Genomic DNA, 25,712 nt, shown 5'->3' with positions numbered 1-25,712 from the left:
GATGCCAATATTCAGTTCAATTCGATTCACTGCACATGATATCAAGAAATGGCGGAAGGCATTGGATACTGCAAAGGCTATGAGCCCTGACAATATTCTGACAATAGCACTGAAGACTTGTGCTTCAGAACTTGCCGCGCCCCTAGCCAAGCTGTTCCAGTACAGCTACAACACTGGAATTTACCCAGCTATGTAGAAAATTGCCCAGGTACGCCCTGTACACAGAAAATAGGACAAATCCAACCCGACCATCAGTCTACTCTCAATCATCGGTAAAGTAATGGAAGGGGTCATCAACGGTGCTATCAAGTGGCACTTGCTTAGCAATAACCTGCTCGTTGATGCCCAGTTTTGGTTCCCCCAGGGCTACTCAGCTCCTGACATCATTACAGCCTTAGTCAAACATGGACAAAAGAGCTGAACTCCTGAGGTGAGGTCAGAGTGACTGCCCTTGACATCAAGGTTGCATTTGACCGAGTGTCACCTCAAAGAACCCTAGCAAAACTGGAGTCAATGGGAATCGGGGGAAAATTCTCTGCTGGTTGGAGTCATACCTAGCACGAAGGAAGATGGTTGTGGTTGTTGGAGGTCAGTCATCTCAGCTCCAGAACATCACTGCAGAAGTTCCTCAGGTCAGTACCCTCAGCCCAACCATCTTCAGCTGATTCATCAATGACCTCCCTTCCATCATAAGGTCATGATGTTCAGCCCCAGTCGCCACTCCTCAGCTACTGAAGCAGTCCATGTCCAAATGCAGCAAGACCTGGATAATATCCAGGCTTGGTCTGATAAGTGGCAAGTAACATTCGCGCCACACAAGTATCAGGCAATGACCATCTCCAACAAGAGAGAATCCAACCATTGCTCCTTGACATTCAATGGCATTACCATCACTGAATTCCCCAGTATCAACATCCTGGGGGTTACCATTGACCAGAAACTGAACTGGACTATCCACATAAATACTGTGGCTACAAAAGCAGGTCAGAGGCTAGAAATTGTACGATGAGTAACTCACCTCCTGACTCCCCAAAGCCTTTCTACCATCTACAAGGCACAAGTCAGGAGTGTGATGGAATACTCCTCATATGCCTGGATGAGTGCAGTTCCCACAACACTGGAGAAGCTTAACACCATCCAGGACAAAGCAGCCCGCTTGATTGGCATCACATCCACAAACATTCACTCCGTCCATCACCGATGCATAGCAGCAGCAGTGAGTACCATCTACAAGATGCACTGCAGGAATACACCAAGGCTCCTTAGACAGCACCTTCCAAACCCATGACCACTACCCCCTAGAAGGACAAGGGCAGCAGATAGATGGGAACATCACCACCTGGAGGTTCCCCTCCAAGTCACTCACCATCCTGATTTGGAAATATATTGCTGTTCCTTCACTGTCGCTGGGTCAAGATCCTGGAACTCCCTTCCTAACAGCACTGTGGGTGTACCTACACCACATGGACTGCAGTGGTTCAAGAAGGCAGCTCACCACCACCTTCTCAAGGGCAACTAGGCATGGGTAATAAATGCTGGCCCAGCCACGAAGCCCACATCCCATGAATGACTTTTTTTTAAAAAGTGTTTTTGAAAATCTGTTGCATTTGTCCTTCTGGATGGTAGTGGTCGTGGATTTGGAAGGTGCTGTCGAAAGAGCCTTGATGCTTACATTGCATGAATGCAAAAAAAAAAACAGATTTTGCTGGCATCTGTGGCCTGCACCAGATCCTGTTCTGCTGCACTGAGCAATAATGACTCGAGAGGACAAGCCAATAAAAGCTACTGATCTTTGATTGAATAGCATACGCTGAATGGAAACTGGGAAGAGACAAGATGTAGAGAACAAGAGGCAGTAAGAGGCAAGAGGCAAAAATCAATGGGAAGATGGGAGTGAGGGAGGGGATAAAATTTGGACATGGGGCAGGAGAAACAACTACCAAGATTCAATGACATAATTGGAAGCAAAATATGTAAATTCCCACATTGGTGGACTAGATATCAAAATAATGTTCTTGGTATATTTTACTTATGGTGGGAACATGAGTAATCATCTTGGTGTAGCGTTTTGTCTTTGGGCACAATAGGCAGTCAGGACCAATTTGTATTTGGGATTGTGTTAGTTTTCTGAAGTAAAGTTATAGTTCATAATTTCGCTCAGGCTCATTTGCATATCACCAACCGTGAAATCCTCTATGAACCAATAATCGAGCAGCGTGATAGAACATGATTGTTTATTTTTTTCTTTCCTTGTATTAAAAAGTATTTCTTGGGGCAGAATTTTGCCCTCGGATGGTGTGCGGGCCCCACCGGCTCGGTGGCAGGTAGACAGCCAACCCCCGCCACTGAAACGGGGCCTGCCGCCATTTTGAGTGGGCGGGCCAATTAAGGCCCGCCCAGCGGCCTTCCCGAAAGGAAGTGCAATGCACGTGATAGAGTGCACTGCTCCCTGAGACAAAGTGCTGTCTCGGAGATTAGTGGCAGTGCACAAAAGTTAAAAAATAGAAAAGTAAAAATATTATTAACACATCCCCCTCATGTGACAATGTCACACGAGATGGGACATGTTAATAAAAACAACATAAATTTTATTAAACTTTTTAAAAATGGACATGAAACCTAATCCCGCCAGTGGATGAGGTTTCATATATTATCAGGAGCCTGCCAGGGCTCCTGGCCTGCCCACCAGCCTTAAGGTTGGACGGGCATTTCTTTAATGATCTTAATTAGCCTGTCGATGCCCTTAATTGGCTATTGCCAGGTCGGCGGGCGGACTGCTAATTTCGCTGTCCGCCCGCCTTCCTAAAAATTTAAAGGGACTGGGATGACGTCAGGGGTTCCTCCCAACATTATTCTGCATCATTTTCCTATCGGCTAACAGGCTCCGCCCCCAATCGCTGACAGGAAAATTCTGGACTTGATGTATTGAAGTGTTGACCTGGTGCAATTCTTTTAATATAGCCAAAAATATTTTTATCACAAAAAAACAGCATGTCTAAGTGTCTCAGGTAAGTGGGTAGGATTTGGTGACGGTGGGGGGAGTCAGGCCTGGGGGAATGGATTCAGGAGTCAGCCCTAGGGGTTGTGATTGGGGGGGGAGTTTCGAGAATCCGGTACGGGATGGTTGGGAGTCAGGCCTGCGGGTTGCGGGGGTGGTCGGGATTTAGGGATGGGGTGGGGGCAGGTTATTGGTGGGGAGTAGGTTGGGAGTCAGGCCAGGAAGACAGAGAGTTCCATGGGTCAGTGCTATCTTACCAAGAAGCTAGAAGTGGTTTTAATTCTGTTAAACGTTTCTGGGTAACTATTGCTGTAACACAGTCTGAACCATCCGAAGTTTGCAATTTAAATTGCGTTTTCAGATGGTTCCCAGTGCAGGGCAATTGCCCGTTGGAAGTTTGAACTATCTGGGCAATTACCATGCAATCCTTACCTCTGAGCGACCGGGTGCAAGTGGCAGGGGAGGGTGGGGGCCTAGCACATCTTTGGGGTTCCCCCCAGATATACTGCCCTAGGGCTTAGAAGTTATGGCTCATTATATTTAACTCTCCCAGGACAGAAAAAAACAGTAAAAACTGGGAAATAAGACGACTGGTCCAAACTGTTTTTTCCTAAAACATGGTACCTCCTGCCTTTGTACCAAAAAGAGCTTAATTTGAAGAGCTCCCTTGAAAGGCTACACCTCATTAATTGGCGGCATGGCCAGTTTTGTGAGTGGGGCCAGCTTCTGGTGCATGCTTTATAAGCCAGCATTAAAGATCGCAGCAACTTGACTTGCACTAAACTAAGTTGTACTTAAAATTCCTAATGCTGAAATGCCCTATTTTAGGTGAATTGTGTGGAAAGAACCAATGTAATGTAGTGTAAATTCAAGGATCTTGTATTTAATGCTTGTCTATAGACAACTGCAGAAACGGCAGCACAAAGTTCCAAATGTAACAGCAGGATATAGCATTTCTTTTGAAATTGAAGGAACTTCAGTTAAGTTTGTTACCAGCTAAGTGGTCCAGGCTGGTTAGATCATGTATATAATAGGGGGCAAATTTTACAGGGCTGGGGGGTGTGGGGATGGTGTGGGGGGCATTGCTCACTCCCCCAAGTTGAAAAGTTGGTCACTTTAAAAAAAAAATAGGCTGCCCTGCAGCAATAACATGCTGCCAGTGGCCTAAAAGATCTGAGGCCAGGATTTTCAGCTCAGCATGTTGGGCATGAGCCTGCCATGTCAGAACGTGAAATAACGCATAATGACTTTGGATGAGCATCCCGATGTCATCGTGCATTTGCGTAATATTTTGGTCAGCGGGCGCGTGTGAGAATTGGCAATGCACCTGTTGACAATTAAGAGGCCTATTAAGGCCCTTAAGCAGGTAATTAAGTTGAACTTTTTTGCTGCCTGTCCAACCTTATGATTGGCAGGCGGGCAAGTAGGCCAGGCGGCCTTCGCATTTTTTGCAAAACCTCATTCACGGGCGGGATAAGGTTTCCAACAGTGAATAAAAAAAATAAAAAAGTTATAAACTCATTTTTAACATGTCCCTCTTCATATGACTGAGTCACATGTGGGGACATGTTTGTATTATTTGTTAATACTTCATTTTTCATTTTAAAAATCGTCAACTCCCTGAGGCAGTTCCGTGCCTTCATGGAGCTTTCAGTGTGCACTCCCCTGCACCTGTGCAAACATCAGCACTCGCCCTCCTCCTGTCCCCACCCCAGCAGCACTGAGGCTCTCAGCACACGTTTCACGCTGGCTGGCCATTAATTGGCCAGCCAGCATGAAATCACGGTTAGGGCTCGGTTGTGGGTGGTGGACCGTTTCATGGACACTTATCCAAGGAAAGATATACTGGCATTGGAGGCAGTCCAGAGAAGGTTCACTAGGTTGATCCCGGGTATAGAGGGATATTCTTATGGAGAGAGGTTGAGTAGGTTGGGCCTGTAATCAATGGAGTTTAGAAGAATGAGAGGCGACTTTATTGAAACACATAAGATTCTTAGGGGGCTTGCCAGGGTAGATGCTAAGAGGTTCTTTCCCCTTATAGGAGAGTCTAGAACCAGAAGGCATAATCTCAGTGAGAGGGGTTATTCATTTAAGACAGAAATGAGAAGGAATTTCTTCTTTCAGAGGGTTGTTAATTTGTGGAATTCTTTACACAGAGTGCTGTAGAGTCTGGGTCGTTAAGTATATTCAAGGCTGAGATAGACAGATTTTTAATCAGTAAGGGAATCAAGGGTTATGGGGAAAAGGCAGGAAAGTTGAATTGAAGATTATCAGATCAGCCATGATCTCATTGAATGGTGGAGCAGACTCGATAGGCCGAATGGCCTACTTCTGCTCCTAAGTCTTATGGTCACTCCTAAGCCCAGCCATTATGCCCACCCAATGAGTGGAAAATCTTGCCCTTCAGAGAGGGATTTCCACCCTTCAGTCAGAGGAACTCACGCTTTTGAGAGCTGCTGGCCAATCTGATTCATCGGCAGCTCTCGCAGTCCTAGCAGCACCAGCAGAACTAAGTATTGGATACTGGTACTGCAAGCAGAGTCAGGAAGAGAGCAATGGATCTCGGAGGACCCAGACTCAGCTAAGTCTGGGATTTTTGAGCGGGGGAGGGATCAGGCACTCTAGGGGAGGGAGGTGAGTGGGGCTGGGGGTGGGTTTTGGAGGCCAGGTAGGTAGGCACAAAGGGGGTATCATCTTAGGGAGGGATTGCTCTCAATGCATACAGGGCACCCCCCAAAAGATATACCCACCTTCCCTTCCTGCTTTTTCATTTCAGATGGTGAAAAAGCAGACTCCACTCTCACCCGACTGCCCACACCAAACCACATTATCGACAGGGTAGCATAATATTTGGGTCAGTTGGTTTATTAAAAATCTCAATTGATCATGAATGATTTTTTTTCAAAATGGGCTGCCAATTTCAGCACCCACCTGCCTGCTGCATTATGGGGTTTTACATATGTGCAGGGCGGCAGCAGTCCCAAGTTGTGCACTTAAAATCTTGGCCTAGGTTAGAATATGTGCCATTAACAGTGTTTATACACAGTGTTATGCTTTTTTTCCTGAAATGTGCACAGTATCAGATGTCAGGTCTGATTCAGGTGGGATGTTTCATGCTGCTTCTCTTTTTGTGGAACCTACTTCATTATTGCATTATTAACATCTGGTGAATCACAGGGGAAAGATGCACATAAATATTTAAAAATACACAGAGACAAATCTTCACATCATCCAGTTTAAAATAATAGAAGGTACTATGCCTTACATAAATTGTGAATTAGCAGCATTGGTATTTATGCTCTGTTGTTTCCCCAACAACCCACTTTCATCCTATGTCCTGAAGACTTCCTTAACACACTCAACAAAAAAGCTGTCTCCATTTAGCTCACTTGCTTTAATAAGGTGTATTGATCTTACTTCAGATGTGAAAATACCATAAACCACCTTCTCCATATTGTTGCCTTTAATTAGTACCATAAGAAACAAGACAAAATATTTAAATTGCTTGGATAATTGCTTGAAATCTTCAATTCTTATTAATATTGAAAAATTGAACTTGATTTTTATTTGACCAGTTTTCCTCAGTGATGAGATTACACACAACTTGGCTGTCACCTGAAAATTTCAACATGAAAACAGTTAATTATTAATTCAAAAGTGTAACGATATAAATATTTATACTTGCTATCTTTCACAGTCTTCTGGTGAAGAGGGCGTTCGAGGACAAAGTGAGGGCAGAGCAGAACCAGGTATTTGGGAAGGAGAAGAAGAAGGCAGAGACGTTGGGAGAGTGAGGAGGAAGGGGGGAGCAAGTAGGTGGGAGAGTAAAAGAGGTGAAAGAATATATGATGGAGGTGGGTTCAAGAAGGAGAGAGAGAGGAGAGGAAGAAAAAGAAATGAGTGGACAAGTGAAGGCAAGCCTCATACAAAATTAGCTGTGATTTATTTTTACAATAATGGCATATAAATGAGACAGGGGCAGGGAGAGAGTTGTGAAATATTAGGCAGGAGGTCAGCAATCTTTGGGCAGTGCCATAAGTACTGTCAGTCAAAGTGGGAGATATTGACGGGAAGGCCATATTGGAAACTGGTCTCTTCAGTCATAAAACACTGAAGGGACCCATTCATCATTTTGTTATGAAAAAGTGCAGCCAATCTTTTAAAAAAAACCATAAGCAGGGTGATTGTTTATACTTTAGAGTCACTTTATATATTTTTAAAAAATCAGAGCAGAGCCTTCCAAAATAGTTTTGAATACAGGCTTCACACTTCAAAAATAATGGCTGGAGTACTTTTTTCAGCTAAGTATGGCCGGTCAATATTTTGTAGGGGAGGAAGCACTGTGGGCCAGAGCTGACAAATCATCTACTACATCTACTATTCTAAGAGGAATTTAACTTGTTCCTTTTCCCTCTGTATCCTTCAACCCACTGCTGTTCCCAGCTATCCTCACCACTAGCACTTAAATTTGGAAGGTAGGAGCTGCAACAGAGACTGTGTCTGAGAAAATATTAATTGAAACCATTTAAGACCCAGTTCATTGAGAATGGGATGGTTATTACGGCTTCAAGCATCAGGGGTGCCCTCTAGAAGTGCAAGTGGAGCAGCCTGATCACCAAAACGCATTTTTCTTTAAATTGTAAACTTGCAATCTATTTAGAAAGCTGTTCAAATTTAAATGTATCTGTAATGTATCTAGAAGCCTTATCCTGCCCACTGTATACACCAACTGTTAAGCTTTTGTCATCTTATTTGCCATTTTCCTATGTCTACATTCATTATGGAAATAACTAATTGTCAAAATAATCACACCCTCCCAACACTAATGCCAGATCTACTATCAGTCATGGCACAGTTGTCCTGTCTTCTATAGTGACTGCTGAATCCTGAGTGTACCTGCTAGCTAGCTTCCTCTTTTCCCCCTTCACATTAAGCTTCATAACCCAGGCCTTGTTCAAAAAAATGACACCAGTCATCCTTGCTTTTCCTAAGCCCTGACAGAACTGCATGCTCCAAATTGTTTTAAAGAATGCCAAGTGTTAATAATTCAATTCAGGATTCCATCTCTCCAAGTTAAAAAAGAGTTAGTGCTTTCAATTAATGGCCTGATTCTGAGCTCACTACTCTAAGTTTCAAGTTGTTTTCAAGCTGTTAGTGACACCTGAAGGACGCTGCAGTTATAATAAAACAAAGTAGTGAGAATCAATTTGATTGGTAAATAATGTAAAATAAACATGTTGCAAACTTGATTCTTAAATATCGATTAGCACCTGTTAAACACTCATCTGATGAAATTATTGTGTTTGCCACAACACCCTAGCTCCTTACCATTCCAGTTGTGTGATGTGAATCAGCTACATCTAACAAGCAATGGTAATCAGGTTATTTCTCTCAACATGAAAACAGAACATGCTGGGAAAACTCAGCAGGCCTGGCAGCATCTGGGGCCTGCTGAGTTTTTCCAGCACTTTCTGTTCTCCAGCATTCACAGTATTTTGTTTTTATGCTTCTCTCAACACCGAGCAGAAGATGCTCAAATGGCGGCAGTGACCAAAGCAAAACGCCCATCCTATGTGATTCACTGTGATAGCATTGGATGCCAACTGGAATAGGAAAAATAACTGAGGCAAAGAATTACCAGTATTACCTGTGTCTGGAAGAGCAATAATGGTAGGGGATTCATTAATTAGGCGAACAGACAGGTGTTTCTGCGGCCATAGATGTGACTCCAGGATGATATGTTGCCTCCCTGGTGCCAGGTTCAAGGATTACACAGAGCGGCTGCAAGACATTCTTATGGGGGAGGTTAAACAGCCAGAGGTCCTGGCCCACACTGGTACCAACAGCATAGATAGAAGGAGGGATGAGGTCCTGAATGCAGATTTCAAGAAGTTTGGAAATAAATTAAAAAACAAGGCCTCAAAAGCAGCAATCTTACGATTACTCCCAGTGCCACATGCAAGTGAGCATAGGAATAGGAAGATTGACCAATTGAACATTTGGATGGAAAATTGGTGTAGGAGCGTGGGCATCAGATTTTGAGGCATTGGGACTAGTTCTGGGGCAGGTGGGACCTGTACAAGATGGAAGGGTTGCACCTTAGCAGGACCAGGAATAATGTCCTTGGAGGGAGATTTGCTAGTGCAGTTGGGAAGGGTTTAAACTAGAGTGGCAGGGATATGGGAATCTGAAAGCGAGCTCAGATTGAAGGGAAACAAATTGGTAACGAGAAGAAAAGAAGTAAGTGAAATTAGTCGGCAGACAAAGTGAAGGCAAGCATCAAATATGATCAGAATGCAGAATAACATTAAAAAGGCAAAGTTAAGGGCACTCTATCTGAATTCACATAGCATGGTAACAAGTTAGATGATTTGAAGGTACAAATAGAAGTGAATTGGTATGATTTAATTGCCATTACAGAGACGTGGTTACAGGGTGATCAAGACTGGGAACTGAATATCCAAGGGTATTCGTCATTTAGGAAGGATAGGCAAAAATGAAAAGGAGGTGGAGTAGTGCTGTTAATAAGGGAAGAGATCAGTACACTATTGAAAGAGGGTCTTAGGTCGAAGGATCAGGATATAGAATCAGTTTGGATGGAGCGAAGAAATAGCAAGAGGCAGCAAACATTGGTGGGAGTTGTTTATAGGCCACCAAACTTGTGATAATGTTGGGCACAATATAAATCAGGAAATTAGAGCTGCATGTAACATGGGTAATACAGTAAAAATGGGTGACTTGAATTTACATATAGACTGGTTAAACCTAATTAGCATTAATGCTGCAGAGGGAAATTCCTGGAGTGTGTATGAGATGGGTTTCTGTAGAAGCACATTGAAGAACAAGCTAAGGATCGGGCTGTTTAAGATTTAGTTTTATGTAATGAGATGGGAGTAATTAATAACCTTGCTGTAAAGGAGCCTTTAGGAAATAGTGACCATAATATGATAGAATTTTACATTAAGTTTGAAAGTGATGTAGTTCATTCTGAAACTAGGAGTGAGATTTTCCTGCCCTGCCTACCACTGGGATCATCCAGTCCTGCCAAAAGCCAAAGGACATTGGTGGGGCCGCTGAGTATCCCATGGCGGGTCCTGCCATGACAAGGCCAGAAAATCCTGGCCTAGGGTTTTGAAACTGAACAAAGGAAATTCTGAAGGCACGATGATCAAGTTGACTATGGTGGATTGGGAAAATACACTAAAAATTTGACAGCAGATAGGCAGTGGCTGGTATTTAAAGAAGTATTACATGGTCTATATTGGGGGGAAGGGACATTTTAAAAGAAAGGGGAATAGTGTAATAAGCCTTTAAGCAGCATGCCATCACTCAAGAGGAAGTGTGTCATGTGATCCAGTTCCAGTTTGACATTTGCATGTGAGCAGAACAGAGCACACCCAGCTCTACTGCTGACGTCTTCAAGCTTTATACCCATGTATATCTGTTCTCATATGCCTAGTCTCAGTAAAATAATTCACAATGTGTTTACCCAATATCTTGAGTGATTGGTACCTTTATATCATTATAAAAACAGAACAGTCTACAACAAAGGTACATTACTCTAAGTCACAAAAATCAAACATGAAAGGTGAATCAACCGTGGTAAACAAAATATATTAAAGATTACATTAACTCAAAGGAAGTGGCTGATAAGTTTGCTAGAAAAAATGGTAAGCCCAAGGATTGGGAACAATTTAGAATCCAACAAAGGAAGACCGAGAAACTGATAAAGAAAGTGAAAAGAGAAAATGAATGCATGCTAGCAAGAAACATAAAGGCAGACAGTAAAAGCTTCTTTAGGTATATGAAAAGGAAAAAAAATTAGCTAGGACAAATGCGGGTCCATTACAGGAGGAGATAGAAGAATTTATAATGGAGAATAGGGAAATGGCAGAGAAACTAAACAATTGCTTTGGACGGAATCATCCTAGATTTGCACTGAGTGTGGTAGCGGGCGAGTAAAACAATGCTTTACCCATCAGCCGCAATGGCGGCTTCTTACGCTGTATCGTCCTAAACCTGCCGCATAAATTACGTATTCCCAGGAAACACGATGTTTTGGTGATAGGTGGGCTCTCGTTCGCGCGCCACGCCTTCACCTCGCCACTTCATCATGTCAGGCGCCATATTTAAAGTGCAGCCGCGCGCACACCTCTCAGTGCCTTCCATCCTATGACTGCTGCACAGAAGATATGACCCTGAAAGGCAAAAAGAAAAGACTGCAGACCCCAGATTCAATGACGCATCCGTCAAGTGCCTTTTGGATGCAGTGGAGGTTCGCCGTGATGTCCTCTATCCTCCTCTGGCAGCAATATCACTAATCCGGTTTGGGGGATGGTGGCAGCGGTGGTCAGTGCCAATGTCCTGCAAAAGAGGACAACCGCCAGTGCAGCAAGAGGATGAATGATCTCCTCCGATCTTCCAGGATAGTCACTCTCTCTCATCACTCTTAACTCACAAACCCATCGCACATCCACAGGGCTCTCACTCACTGCCAATTCAAGGGACATCACCATTCACTCTCTCACACACACCATCATTGTCCTCATCCCATCCGTGGGACCACTCACCCGCCCCCCAAATCGCTGAAGGGAAAATCCTGGCCCATGTTTCTCCTGGCTGGTGAGTCTAGAACCAGGGAACACAGTCCCAGAATAAGGGGCAGACCATTTAAAACTGAGATGAGGAGGAATTTCTTCACTTAGAGGCTGAATGAGTCTTTGGAATTCTCTACCCTGGAGGGCTCTAGAAGTTCAATCATTCAGCATGTTCAAGAGAGAAATCGATAGATTTCTGGATACTAACAACATCAAGGATATGGGGATAGTGCAGGAAAGTAGCATTATGGTAGATGATCAGCTGTGGTCTAATTGAATGGTGGAGCAGGTTTAGGGAGTTGAATAACCTACTCCTGCTCTTATGTTCTAATGTTCCTTCGTATGTCTGCACTACCTGACGTAGTTCACAATGCAAAATTAAACAAATGATGCATCTACTCGACTTACAGGTTTTTTTAAAAATGGTGTGATTTTCATGTTGCTACCGCTCAGTTTGAAATAAAAAATTTGGGCGTCAGTGGGACCAAAATTTTGTGACTGGTGGAAACAGCAATCTATTGATGAGGTGTCATCAGTCTCGGTTTTCCAGATGGCCTCCATTCAGGCAGCTGGAGCCCCCATCAAAATCAGGCAGGAGGCTCATAAATGTAAACAAATCGGCATTAAAGATAGTGGTGAGCTCAGGTGCCTCTTTTTGTCTCAACATGCCTGACAACCACCAGTTTCCGGTCCTGCCCACCATCCACCGTGGTACAATTTGGAAGGCAGCCATTTCCTGTGATAGGCAAAGAAACCTTCATCTGCACTCAGATAAAACATTATAAATGCTTGAGAATACATGTTATTGCAATTGCTAGTGGGCATTGAGCATAAAAAACTTCCAAATTAAATGTATTTGCCACTATAGCTTCCACAAACACATTTGTCTGCATGACAAGCTTATGCAGGCAAAATCCAAGCTGATTATGAATATAGGAATTTATAATAGCAAAAGTGAGCCAACAGGTGGTCGAGAGATGCACCCAGGAAGTGCAGCAGATTATATATTTTTAATATTCTAGGTAGAATTTCCTTTACTTGCCCATTTTCTTCCCTTTCCTGAAAGTATTGACTATATTTGGAGTAAGGTTTTATGGAGACACGGGTCACCTTGCTCAAGGGATCAAAAAATATATTGACAAAAGGCATTGAGACATTACTCAACTGCAGGAAACATCGGAACCATGAATGTTGCTGTTCTCACCCAACGTTCATACATGCCAGTTCCAGCAGGGGTCACCCGCTATCAACTTGGGACAGGAATTCTCCCAATTTTCTGCTCCCTCACCCAGGAGTACTTCAGTTAATTGTTCCTAAAGGCACTCCAATTTAAATCAACTAACTCTGCACAGGAACATTTTTCTGTTAAAAAGGTATTATTTGAAAATAGGTTAAAGTGCTCAAATATTGCAAAATGTGCAGGAAATGGTACAAAGTGAAACAGCAATACAGCCCTGGAGAAATGCATCTAAATTGTATTCTAAGCAATTCTCCTTTTTCTCTTATCTATTTTATGTGCCTTTATCTCTACACTGTAAATTGTGCACCAAAACTTGTAATATTTAATAAAGATACAGAGGAGCAGGCAATTGTAAATTCTTTATTCAATATTTTAAATTGTGTGCCAAGAACAGAGAATAAGTACTTGTGGCATAGACAAAAGCCAGTGACACAGAATGAGAGGTCGTCACCACAGCTGGTTATAAATAATTACTAGGCCGCACTGCTTTAACATCAATCACAGAGGCCAATACATAAAGCTCACTCAAAGGCAGTGAAGGTTTAATGTTAGGAAATTGCTTTCTCATTGCATAAAAAGATTGCAACATAAGTTTATCAAATTCCTGCAACATTGCACTGTCACTCGAGTTGTCTGCCACTCCTTGTGCTGATGCGCACTCATTGTATCAAATGACACCATAGCAACATTTTTACCTTTGGAAGAAAATTTCTCTGAGGAATATCATTCCTTCTAACCACTGTTAATATGCTATCTGCCAATGGTGCATGTACCCCGAGGGGAGAATTTTCTCCTCGTTGGGGGGGTTGTGCGGGGGCGGGTGCGGGCGGGTGCGCAGCCAATCGGCGCCCCCAATTGGCTAGGTGGCGTCATTTTATGTGGGCAGGCCAATTAAGGCCCACCCAACGTGACACACGCCAGGAAGCGCTGAGCGCTCCCTGTGTGGGTGGGGTGGGTGTTTGCCTGAGTTGGGGCCTGCGCTCTTTCATGCATGCAGGCGAAAGAGCGTGGAAATCCCACTGAGGCACAGAGGTGCCTTAGGGAGATTAGTTTCACGTATAAAACATTGACTAAAGGGAGAAAAAAATTTTAAGGACCTGCCTCTTCATGTGAAACTGTCACATGAGCAAGGACATGTCCATTAATGTTAATGAAAATTTTCCAACCTTAAGGTTGGATGGGCAGCTCAGGTCAATGATTTAACTGATTGTTAAATGGCCTTAATAGGCCTGGCTGCATGCCTGCTGAACTGAAAATCTGAATGACGCGCGGTGACATCGCGACGCACGCCTGACGTCACTCTGCATCATTTTACGCCTCGGCGAACAGGAGCGAGAGCCAAAGATTCTACTCCAAGTGGTGAAATGTGGACTTCACGGGCTTATTTTTCATGTGTAATATTACTCATCTTAGCTGGACCATCATGGGCAGGCATAAAGCAGAAAACAAAACACCACTTCATAAACCAGGGGATAATTTGATGAAATGAGCATGAGAAACTGTGGCAAATGGAATTTAGTGGGGGAAACTATGAGGCCATCCATCATGCACCTAAGGAAGGTAGATCAGAGCACCTTCTAAATGGTGAGGTGCAGAGATTTAGGTGTTCATGTACAGCAATCGAAAACTATGGACAGGTGAAAAAAAAAGATGAATGGAATGGATGCTAGGATCTGAAAGAAGTGAAGTTATACTACAATTGTATAACGCTATGCTTGGACCACATATGGAGTACAGTGTTCAATGGGCACTGCACCTCAGGAAGGATAAACTGATCTTGGAGGGTTTGGAACACAGATTCACCAGAAAGACACTTGGGCTATAAGGATGAAATTATGAGGACAGGCTGCGTAGACTCGGCTTGTCATATAGAAGACTAAGGGGTCATCTCATTGAGGTGTTTAAGATGAGTCAATAGGATAGATAGAAGCAATTTCCCATGGTTAGTTCAGAACAAGTGGACATAAACTTATTTCATCTCCATTGCACCACTGAGGCCTAGACCCTATAATTGGCTGGGGCGAACGGTATCACCAGCCATTTCCAGCAAAGCCCACAGGTGTTTAATCATGAAAAGGGAATCATAGTCCCCAGCTTGCACTAGAAATTTCAGATTCAATGCTATCCTGATGCCACACAGTCCTGCTGACCGGAGTGATGCCCATTCTACTAATTTGGCCACGAAGGTTCAAACAATAATTATACATATAATCATTCACCAAAGATCAGGTATTCCACTGGAAAATGGGCCCTGAGTGAGGGCTATTTAACAGGCCACTCAACAGGTTGCATATGAGGTGCTTCTCACTTACTTTAGATTGGAATTATTTTGTGGTTACACTTAAGGGTTTTTGTTTATTGTTTTTTTTTGGCAGTTTATGGTTACATTCAGCAAGCACAGAGGAACGCCTGGCCAAATTTGGGGGCAGTTGTTGTTCTGTATTTTGGCCTGTAACGTAACCAGGATATAGAGCAGAGGATGCAAAAAGGGGAACTGAGGGAAGAGGAGGAGAGCACTCCATTGAAGGTCCTACCCATCAAGTGTTTTCGCAGGGATCGTTCCCTCCAGGACACCCTGGTCCACTCCTCCATCAACCACTACACCTCAACCCCCTCCCACGGCACCTTACCATGCAACTGCAGAAGGTGCAACACCTGCCCCTTTACTTCCCCTCTCCTCACTGTCTAAGGGCCCAAACACTTCTTTCAAGTGAAGCAGCATTTCACTTGCACTTCCCTCAATTTAGTCTACTGCATTCGCTGCTCCCAATGCGGTTTCCTTTACATTGGAGAGACCAAACGCAGACTGGGTGACCGCTTTGCAGAACACCTTTGGTCTGTCCTCAAGCATGTCCCAGACCTCCCTGTCGCTTGCCATTTCAATACTCCACCCTGCTTTCATGCCCACATGTCTGTCCTTGGCCTGCTGCATTGTTTCAGTGAAGCTCAACGCAAACTGGAGGAACAGCACCTCATCTTTCGACTAGGCACTTTACAGCCTTCCGGACTGAATATTGAGTTCAACAATTTTAGGTCATGAACTCTCTCCTCCATCCCCACCCCCTTTCCGATCCCCCCCTTTTTTTTCTAATAATTTATATAGATTTTTATTTTCCCACCTATTTCCATTATTTTTAAATGTATTTCCATCCATTGTTTTATCACAACCTTTTATTCCTTCACCCCACCCCACCCCCACTAGGGCTGTACCTTGCTTGTCCTGCTTTCAACTCTTAATTAGCACATTCCTTAGATAATATTACCAGCTTCAACACCTCTTTGTCCTTTTGTCTATGACATCTTTTGGCTATCTCCACCTATCACTGTTCCTCTATCCAGCTCTACCCTCCCCCCCACCCCTTAAACCAGCTTATATTTCACCTCTTTTCTATTTTTACTTAGTTCTGTTGAAGAATCATACGGACTCGAAACGTTAACTGTGTTCCTCTCCACACATGCTGCCAGACCTGCTGAGTTTTTCCAGGTATTTTTATTTTTGTTTTCAGAAAGCAGTTCTTCTATGTTCAATTGACCCAGAAACAACGCCTGAGATAACTCCAGATTAAGAAGGAGGTGGTCACTTAGCTGCGGCACCTTCTACAACATGTCCTGTGGCCTTCCATGTATGGGGACACCCTGACAATGGCCACCAAGATCACTGTCACCATCAGCACTTACAATTCCAGGTCTTCCTAGGTGAAAACTGGAATCATTGCCAACATTTCCCAATATGCTGCTTACCGCAGCCCTGGGAAGCGATGAAGTCCCAGAGGGAAAGAGTTCATCATCTCTTCACTCAGGAGGAACAAACAGGATGAAAAAGCACAAGACTTTGTTATAATTGTGGCATGCTTGATGGTTTGGGGTGCCATTGCATGCACCCGAATGGATTTCTATGCCCCGTATATCAACAGAGAGGGGTACAGGAACCACAAGGTCTTCCATTCAGTAAATGTGCAATTGTTATGTGACCATGTTTGTCCTTCATCTCGACAAATGCCCACTATCCTGGCAGCAGCCATGATGCATTTATCCTGCAAAAGTCTACTCTACCCACCACATTCAGCCTTCCTATGGTCTCTGCCCTGTTTTACTATGTGACTTTCATGCACCTCATTCATGCACTCATGCACCACTGGCTTGGTTCTTATTTGTTTCGATGTAATCAGTACATCTCCTGTCATAGCTTTTCTAAGAACCAGAGGCTGGCTGCTGGGAGAGCGAGAGCTACTCCACTCTGTACATGGCTAATGACCATCAGAAAATCTGGGATCCACTATCTTTGCCTGGTGTTCCATGCTTCTTGACCTTCAGTGTCCCAAAATCACTTTCTCTCAGCCTTCAGTTCAGCAGTACAGTCTCACTTTTAGAGTGACAGTATACCTTCAAGAGCTGGAACATTTGCCCACCTTGGATGCTTATTAATTACCCACCCTATTGTGTGGCCAGGCACCCAGCAGAAAGGGAAACTCTTAGTCCCACACACAGCAATCATGGAAATGAAGTGTCAACACAAAATGCCCTGTTGAGCATCTCCAACCAATGTGGGCAGGTCACAGAATGTACCCGCCCCCCACACCCAAAAAGCAGTGTAAAACCATTTACAGATAAAAGTTAGAGCTAGGCTATTTAGGGGTGATGTCAGAAAGAGCTTCTTCATAAGAAGAATAGCAGGAATCGGGTACTCTGTCCACCAACAAGCTGCTGAGGTGAGGTCAATTGAAAATTTTGATAGAGTTTGTTAGAGATTTTTGTCAGTTTAGGACATTAATGGATATGGAACCAATAGGGGTCAATAGAGTTGGGCTAGACATCAGTGATAATCTAGATGAAGAGTGGAACAAACTCAAAGGGCTGAATGACCTATTCCAGTCCCATGGTTCAGGCAGTCGCCCTAGATTTCCTTACAGATTTCCTAGCTGTCAATGACAGAGTGGTCTGAACCAGAACACTGAAATTACTCTTGACAAAGTCACTAACAACATCATTTGAGACTTCTTCCTTTCTTCCTTGATCCCTGTAAGACTTTTGACATGGCCTTTGCCTTGTTCTACAATGTGACCTTCATGTACCTCATTGTCCACTCATGCACCATTGGCTTCACTTGTTTTGGTATAAGCAGTACATCTCCTGTCATAGCATTTCTACTTAAAGAGACATCTTAAGAGTACCTCAATGTTGCCCTCTCTGTATCTTTCTATTTCTCATCTGGTGCTCCTTGGAGACATCTGTTCACATATATATAGATATATACATGTATGGGTGTTTTATATATGTTTTCATATATATATATATATATAAAGTGCCACCAACTTTAACTCAGTGACTCTTTGTTGGTTTTTGCCAACCTGTCTATAATCACGTAATGAGCCTGAACTTTATTTAACTTAACATTGGCAAAAGCAAAGCTTTGTTCAGCTCCTAGCAGAAATTCCTAATACCATTTTCTATATCAATTCACGCCCCTGGGTGTTCTTTCTGGTTGATATGTGGTGCTGAACCTCAAAGGCCCCTTTGTTCCTGAGCTGAGTTGCAGATCAATATTCATCTCCAAGATCAGCGATACCTAATTCTACAACATTGCCCACTGCTGGCCTTACTCGTTCCATCACGACTGAAATCCTAATCCATACCCAAATCACATTCAAGCTCAATATTTGCATTACTCTTTGAGTTAGCCTATTGAGCTCCCCTTTTACATAAACTTGCTCAATACTCCACCATCTACACTCTTCTTGGGGCTATTGTATTACCCCTGTCCTCACCAACCTCCATTGACATCATAACCTCTAACACATGGACAGAGCTTTTTTTATTCCTTTATTCTTTCACGAGATGTGAATGTCACTGGCAAGGCCAGCATTTGTTGCTCATCCCTAATTTCCCTTGAACTGAATGCCATTGCAGAGGGCAGTTAAGAGTCAACCACATTGCTGTGGGTCTGGAGTCACATGTAGGCCAGACCAGGTAAGGATGGCAGATTTCCTTCCCTAAAGGACATCAGTGTACCAGATGGGTTTTTACAACAATCAATGTTAGTTGTCATGGTCACCATTACTGAAACTAGATTTACATTCCAGATTCATTAATTGACCTCAAGCTCCACCAGCTGCCATGTCAGGATTTAAACCCATGTCCCCAGAGCATTAACCTGGGCCTTTGGATTACTACTCCAGTGACATTGCCACTACACCACTGTCTCCCCAAATTTAACACCATGGAAATTCTAGAGCGCTTACACCAGAATGTAAGTATCGCCCAGATTTTCACTGCCAGGTCAGGTGCGCAGAGATTGGACAGTTCCTGGCTGTGAGAACCTGACCTTTAAAAATGGCTGCCTGCGGTTCCAATTTTCATTCTGGGGGCAGACTAGGTAAGAAGTCGGGTCCTCTGCCCCAAAACGAGTTGCAGAGCTGTCAGGCGTGGAGGCAGGCTGGATGAAAGGCTTGCCTCTGTGCTCCAATACTTAATTGAAATCAATTAAAAAATGATTAGAAAAAAACAGCTCTCCAGCCATCGCTCCTCACCCCCACCTTATCCCCCACAAACTCCCCATGCCAACTTATATTATATCATGCCTGCCACCCATTCCCATGGCCCCTCATACCCCTTAGGCCAGCACATGCCCCTCTACCTGACCCCATTTTCCCTCATACACCCTATGCCAATCCAAGCCCCTCTACCCACCTGCCATGGCCCCTCATACTCCCTTGTATATGCCACATTCCTTTATGTTGTCTATGCCAACTTAGTGCCAACACAAGACCCCACTCACCACCCTTTGCCCTTGGCTCCTCCATGCCAACTCACCTCGTCTCCATCATGGGCGAACTTCAGGAGCCAAGCTCACGTAAAACAAAGTTATGTGTCACTATTTTAAACAAAAGCATTCTCATTGATAAAGAAATCATTCAATACATAGAAATTCCTTCAACTAATCTTAAATGAAAAGAAACATTTCTTTCCTACAACCACTTGGAGTTGTCAATAAAATTGCTCATTTAACAAGCACCCCACTGTGCTAATGTTAGTTTGTAAAATCAGTCATTGAAATATAACCCCCAAGAGCAGATGGTGTCTTCTACATTTCAAAGCAGATTGTCATTGGAGGGAAGCAGGTGCTTAGATTTTTTTTTACCTTTCAAAATCAGTGGATTTTTTAAATCATAGCTATCCGTGCATTTAAACCCCAGTACCAAATATGATGAGGAGGGTATACCAATGTATTTATCTATATTTATGGATGCATTATGGCACTTCATACAATGGAAAAATATATTGTAATGCACGTCAACACTTACACAATATTGGTCAATGTAATGGATAACTTGCCTTTACAGGACAGAGCCTTACAATGAATCACTGCATTTAAAACATGTTAACATCACAGTACAACATCTAACAGTGACATTTGAAGACATCAACATATTTTATACTTAAAGATCAGAATGTCCCCGACTCAAAGGCTTCTCCCAGTGATCAAAATTCTCCAAGAAGACATTCTTTTTGGTGCTTCCAAAATCCATGCCAGCGCACAAAATAGTGAGGGTGGAAATACAATTTTCCTGTTGTCCTCACAACGGGGACCTTGATCTCAGAATAGGTGCATGGCATTTTGCACCCACGAAAAAGCCACACCAAGATGACCAGGAGTCGGAAAAGAACAGGAAAATTGTTTTCCTGCAAACAAAACTATGTTTTGCATTTTGCGAGGCAATTCCCACCTTCATGAGGGGACAAAAATCTGGATACTTTTCCAATATTGTTGAAAGTGGGTAGTAGTGTCCTAGAGAGTTCAATTCTTGGACCACTTCTGTTCACTATGTATAACAGTGATTTAAAATTAAACCTAAAGAGAATGGCAACGAAATTTGCAGGTGTTACCGGTAATTATAGTTCATTATTTTTTTTTAAAAAAGGAAGGCTTTATGGCAACATTAATACAATGGGAGGATGGGTTAAAATGTGGCATGTGTAATTCAGTGTCAGTGAGTTTGATGTGATGTATTTTGGCAAAAATGAAGCAGCATACATTTTCTGAAAATTGGTGCAATGGAAGAGCTGAACAATTGTCAGGGGACAAATTCACAGAACACTAAAAGCAGCACTTCTGATTGATAAATTCTTAGCTTTATTACAGGGTACAGAATGTGAAAGCTAAGAGCTAATAATGACCCTGTATAAACCTTTAATAAAACTCAACTAAGAGTACTTCTTACAGTATTGGGCTTAATTGAGAGGAAAAACATTGGCTATGATTATTTTTGAAAGACAGAAAGGAAAAGAACAAAGATGATTTTGTGGTAGAAGTTTAAAGCAGGAGCACACGTTAAAGGAATAGTTTCTTGGGAAAATTAAATTTTCCAAAGTGAAGTCATTAAAGGTTTCAAGATTATGGACAGAATAGATGGAGTTAATTTTGAAGAAATTTCAAATATCAAACGATAAAGCATTTAAATTCAAAAATTAGGAACAAGAAAGGATGGAATTATATCACCCAAAGGGAAATAAAGTTATGAAATTTTCACATTCCAAACAGAGTTCAGTCATGCGAAGAGTTCAAATAACATATGGATGCATTCCTGAATATTGAAGGGATATTGAGAAAGTGGGTGGGTGATGTTGACCTATTAAATAGGAATAGATTTCTTTGGGGCCTAGAGATATTTTCTTGTTCCGAAAAATTATTGTTATTACCTTTGGAAAATAGATCTTTAGCAATGTAATAAAGGTAAAAGTGGCATTACATAGTCATGGAAAAACATAGAACCATAAAGTATTTATTCATGAGTTTTATGAGCAAGTAAAAAAGTATTTTGTTAGATGTCAAAGGATTATTTGTCATTTAGCAATGTTACCCTGTTAACTATTTTCAATTTTCCACAAATAATTACAGGATTGTTGTTTTTATTTAAAAGCATGTATGTTATAGATATAATAAATGTGTATTATATATTGAATATATTTCCTGTACAGGAATGTTAAAATCTACAGTTTTGCGACATACGAGGAAGAAAATTATATTGACTAATTTGCTTCAAATTCTTTGTCATTATCTGCTGGCTCTTTGTGAAACTGGAAAATAAATCCATTCCAACACAAGGCATTGTATTGATTTTGTAAATCTTAATAAGTCGGTAACAGCATGACACAGTCAGCACCATAGGTACAAACTACATGAAGTGACCAAAAGATATAAAATAGTTGATTTTTGTCATGTTGTTATTATTGTTTCTTTATTATGAATGGAAATTTCTGGAAGCTTTTATCATTCTCTCTAAATGGCATGTGTCAATGTTAATTTATCTTTGGGAAAAACACATTGAATATTTATCAGCTTTTGATTATGATGTGCATTTGCAAAAGTATTGACACTGAAAAATATGTTTTCTGTTAGATGCTCCAGAGTCACCAGAAGATTTGGAATTGACTAGCCTGCAAAACAGGAATGTTAGATTAGACTGGAAGCCTGGAAATAGCCATAACAGTCCCATAATTGGTAGGCAATGTTTAATATTTCACTTTTTTTTTTCCCTAATTTTTTTTTAAGTGGTTCTCAAAGATGGACTTTGGTGTATAATTGAAAGGTTGGATTTGATTATGATCACAGATAAACCAATATAAATTCTTCTGATTTGGATGGCCCTTCCAACTAAATGGGCAGAATTTTCCCACTGTCGGGGAGGGAAGTTAAAGAGTGGGCAGGCGTACGGAGGCGCACCTCCAATCAGTGCCCCCAATCGGGGGCACACCACCCTTTTACATGGGCAGGCTAATTAAGGCCCGCCCAGCATGATGTCTGCACGGAAGTGCTGTGCGCTCCCTGTGCAGGCGAGGGTGGGGGGGATTCCCTAAACGTGAGAGTGTGCTCTTTCACGCATGCGCACAAAAGAATACACCCATCTCCCTGAGGCTAAGTGCTGCCTCAGGGAGATCGGCTGTACATTTAAAAATCTGAAAAATAGAACAAAAAAATCCCTGACATGCCCCCTCATGTGACACTCTCACATGAGTTGGGACATGTCTGTAACTTTTACATACACATTAATTACATTTTTAAAATCCGACATGAAACCTCACCCTGCCCGTGGATGAGGTTTCATGCTTTTTCTAATTCCTGCCGGGGCTCCTGGCCTGCCCTCCAACCTTAAGGTTGGATGAGCAGGTCCATTAATTAGTTTAATGACTCTGTCAATGGCCTCAATTGGCCATTGACAGGTCGGTGGGCGCACAGCTGATTCTGCTGCGCCCCCACCTTCCTGAAAATTTAAATGGAGCGCGGTGACATCGGGATTTCCACCCTACGTCATCCTGTGTCATTTTACGTGTCAGCTCGCCAGCTGGGAAATCCTGGCCCATATGTTAGAAGTCTGAATGGGGGTAAACAGAAAACTCAGTAGTCTTCAATTGAGCACAATATTGGTAGAATTAAAGGAGCAAAAAAATGGTTTGATTGGATAGATGGTATGTTAAAGCAAAGGGTGAACAGCGACTCAGTTGGTAGCATTCTCGCTTCTGAGTTACACCACATCTGTGATGTTAAAAATATATTCTTTGTATTTGATGAAAATGCTGAAGATCTGCATAGTTTTTGAAAATTAAACTTCTATTGATGCAAGACAAAAGGTTACAAGTCACGCTCTAGACTTGAGCACAAAATGCGAAGCTGACACTCCAATGCAGTACAGAGGGTTTGCCGCACTGTTGAAGGTACCATCTTTCAAATGAGACTTTAAACTGAGACCCTGGGGAAAATTTTTTCCCCATCTGTGGGGTTGGGTGGAAGTGGACACACAGCCGATCGCTGCCTGCGATCAGCTGCATGCCACCATTTTACTTGGGCAGGCCAATTAAGGCCCGCCCAGTGTGACACGCACCTGGAAGCACTGAGCACTCCCTGTGTGGGCGGGAGGAGTGGGCTGAGTTGGGGCCTGCGCTCTTTCGCGCATGTGTGCTAAAGAGCATAGAAATCTCGCTGAGGCATAGAGCTGCCTCAGGAGTTTAGGTTGATTTTTAAAAAGTTTAATAAAGAAACAAAAAAATGTTTAAGACATGCCCCCTCATGTGACAGTGTCACATGAGCTAGGACCTGTCAATGAATTTTATTAAAAAATTTTATTAAACTTTCAAAACCTTCAAGAAACCTCATCCTGCCCAGGCTCTTCGCCTGCCTGCCAACCTTAAGATTGGACAGGCAGCTCAGTTAATTATCGTAATTGGAATTTAAATGGCTTTACTAGGCCTTTGACAGTTCGATGGGCTGCTGTCAACTCTGGTGCTTGCCCGCCGAACTGAGGATCTGAATGACATGCGGTGATGTTGAGACGTACACCTGACTTCACCGCACGTAATTTTATGTGTTGGCAAGCGGCCCCCCCGCTCACCAGCCTGAAGATTCTGGCCCCTGTGTATCTGCTCTGGCTGAGGCAAAAATCTGATGGCATTATTTCAAAGAAGAGCAGGGAGTTATCCCTTGTGACCTGGCCAATATTTATCACTCAATGAACATCGCAAGAAAACAGATTACTGGTATTTGAATATTGCTGTTTGTGTGACTTTGCTGTGCACAAACTTGGCTGTTGCATTTCCTACATTACAAAAGTTATTATATTTCAAAAGTACTTCACTGGCTGTAAAGTACTTTGAGATATCAGATGGTCAAGTAAAGCTTTATATAAATACAAGAATTTCCTTTCAAAAGATTTTCTTCTGAGTTAGATTGTTGGACGGAAGTTTGTCCAACATCTAAACTGTGCAATAAACCAAAATAGAATTGCAAATAAAAGAGAGAAAATGTTCTGTATTCATCTTGCAATAATCTGGTTTCCATCAAAATTTACAGCTTTTCATCCAGGAAAGTAAATGATGCCAAATAATGCACAAATAGTCATGTAATGCCAGAGCCATTTTAATCTAATTTTTGATGGAAAATATATTTTCTAACTACACTACAAAGAAAAATATGTTTGTTTTACGTCTGTGCTTTTTAAATATATTCTTTGTATTTGACAGAAATGCTGAAGATGTGTATATTTTTGAAAATTAAGCTTCTATTTATTGAAGACAAAGCAACTGCCTTGAATATGAAGTCTCAAATCCCAAAAGTTATGAGAATTTTTAGTCTAGTAGAGGTCTAGAAAAGATTAAGTTTCAACCTCTGCTGCTTAATAAATTAATTGATGTATCATATTCACAATAGTCATCAAAAATAAAATTCAAAAGATATCTCATTAATTTGTATCTCCTAACAACAAACAAATGCTGAATTTTCCATGTAATTTTATAAATTTAATAACATCTGACACATCTTCAATTTTATATAGAGTTTATTGTGGAGGAAACTACATTTGAACCTGAAAGGTGGCATGAAAAGACAAGCGTTTTTGGGAATACAACTTCAGTTATACTGCAGCTTTCCCCATATGTGACTTACCAGTTTCGTATATTAGCTCGGAATGAAGTAGGCAAAAGTCATCCCAGTGTGCCTTCGGAAAAGCACACAACAACATCAGCAGGTATGTAAATAAAAATTACTATTTGTTCCTTTCCTATCAAAATAAGGCTTTTATCAGACAATGGGTATTAAGATTAATAACAACAATAATAATTAGTTCAGGAATGCTTGATTTTTGAAGCCACGCTTGCTGGAAGATTTCAATTTTAGCACTGTATGTCTTCAAAGCATGTCCCAAGTACCTCAATATATGGAGGGTTCCAGTTTCCTACTTTGTTTAGCATGATAAACTGATTAGTTTTCTTTGATTTAATTACATTCCACTAGTTGATCTATTAAAGTAAGCTTGTATCCTTCTTCCTCTGCTGTTGGTGTCTCACTCTAAGTCTGTCTTTAATTTTTATCTCCTCTCACTTTTTCTTT

The 25,712-nt window shown here is 42.2% G+C and overlaps 1 protein-coding gene across 9 annotated transcripts in view; it reads left to right on the top strand.

The window, feature by feature from the left end:
- Positions 1-25,712, top strand: part of chl1b (cell adhesion molecule L1-like b) — a 727,052-nt gene that overhangs the window by 411,680 nt on the left and 289,660 nt on the right. For all 9 annotated transcript variants that reach the window (XM_041191219.1, XM_041191221.1, XM_041191227.1 and 6 more), the window contains 2 exons: positions 22,233-22,334; positions 25,159-25,350. In XM_041191219.1, coding sequence (XP_041047153.1) covers positions 22,233-22,334; positions 25,159-25,350 — 294 coding nt within the window. The remainder of the gene's footprint in view (positions 1-22,232; positions 22,335-25,158; positions 25,351-25,712) is intronic.

The sequence above is a fragment of the Carcharodon carcharias genome, chromosome 7 (genome assembly GCF_017639515.1).
Source record: "Carcharodon carcharias isolate sCarCar2 chromosome 7, sCarCar2.pri, whole genome shotgun sequence".
NCBI classification, from domain to species: domain Eukaryota; kingdom Metazoa; phylum Chordata; class Chondrichthyes; order Lamniformes; family Lamnidae; genus Carcharodon; species Carcharodon carcharias.
The sequence above is the reverse complement of the archived record's forward strand: the minus strand, read 5'-3'. Positions and strand labels throughout refer to the sequence as shown.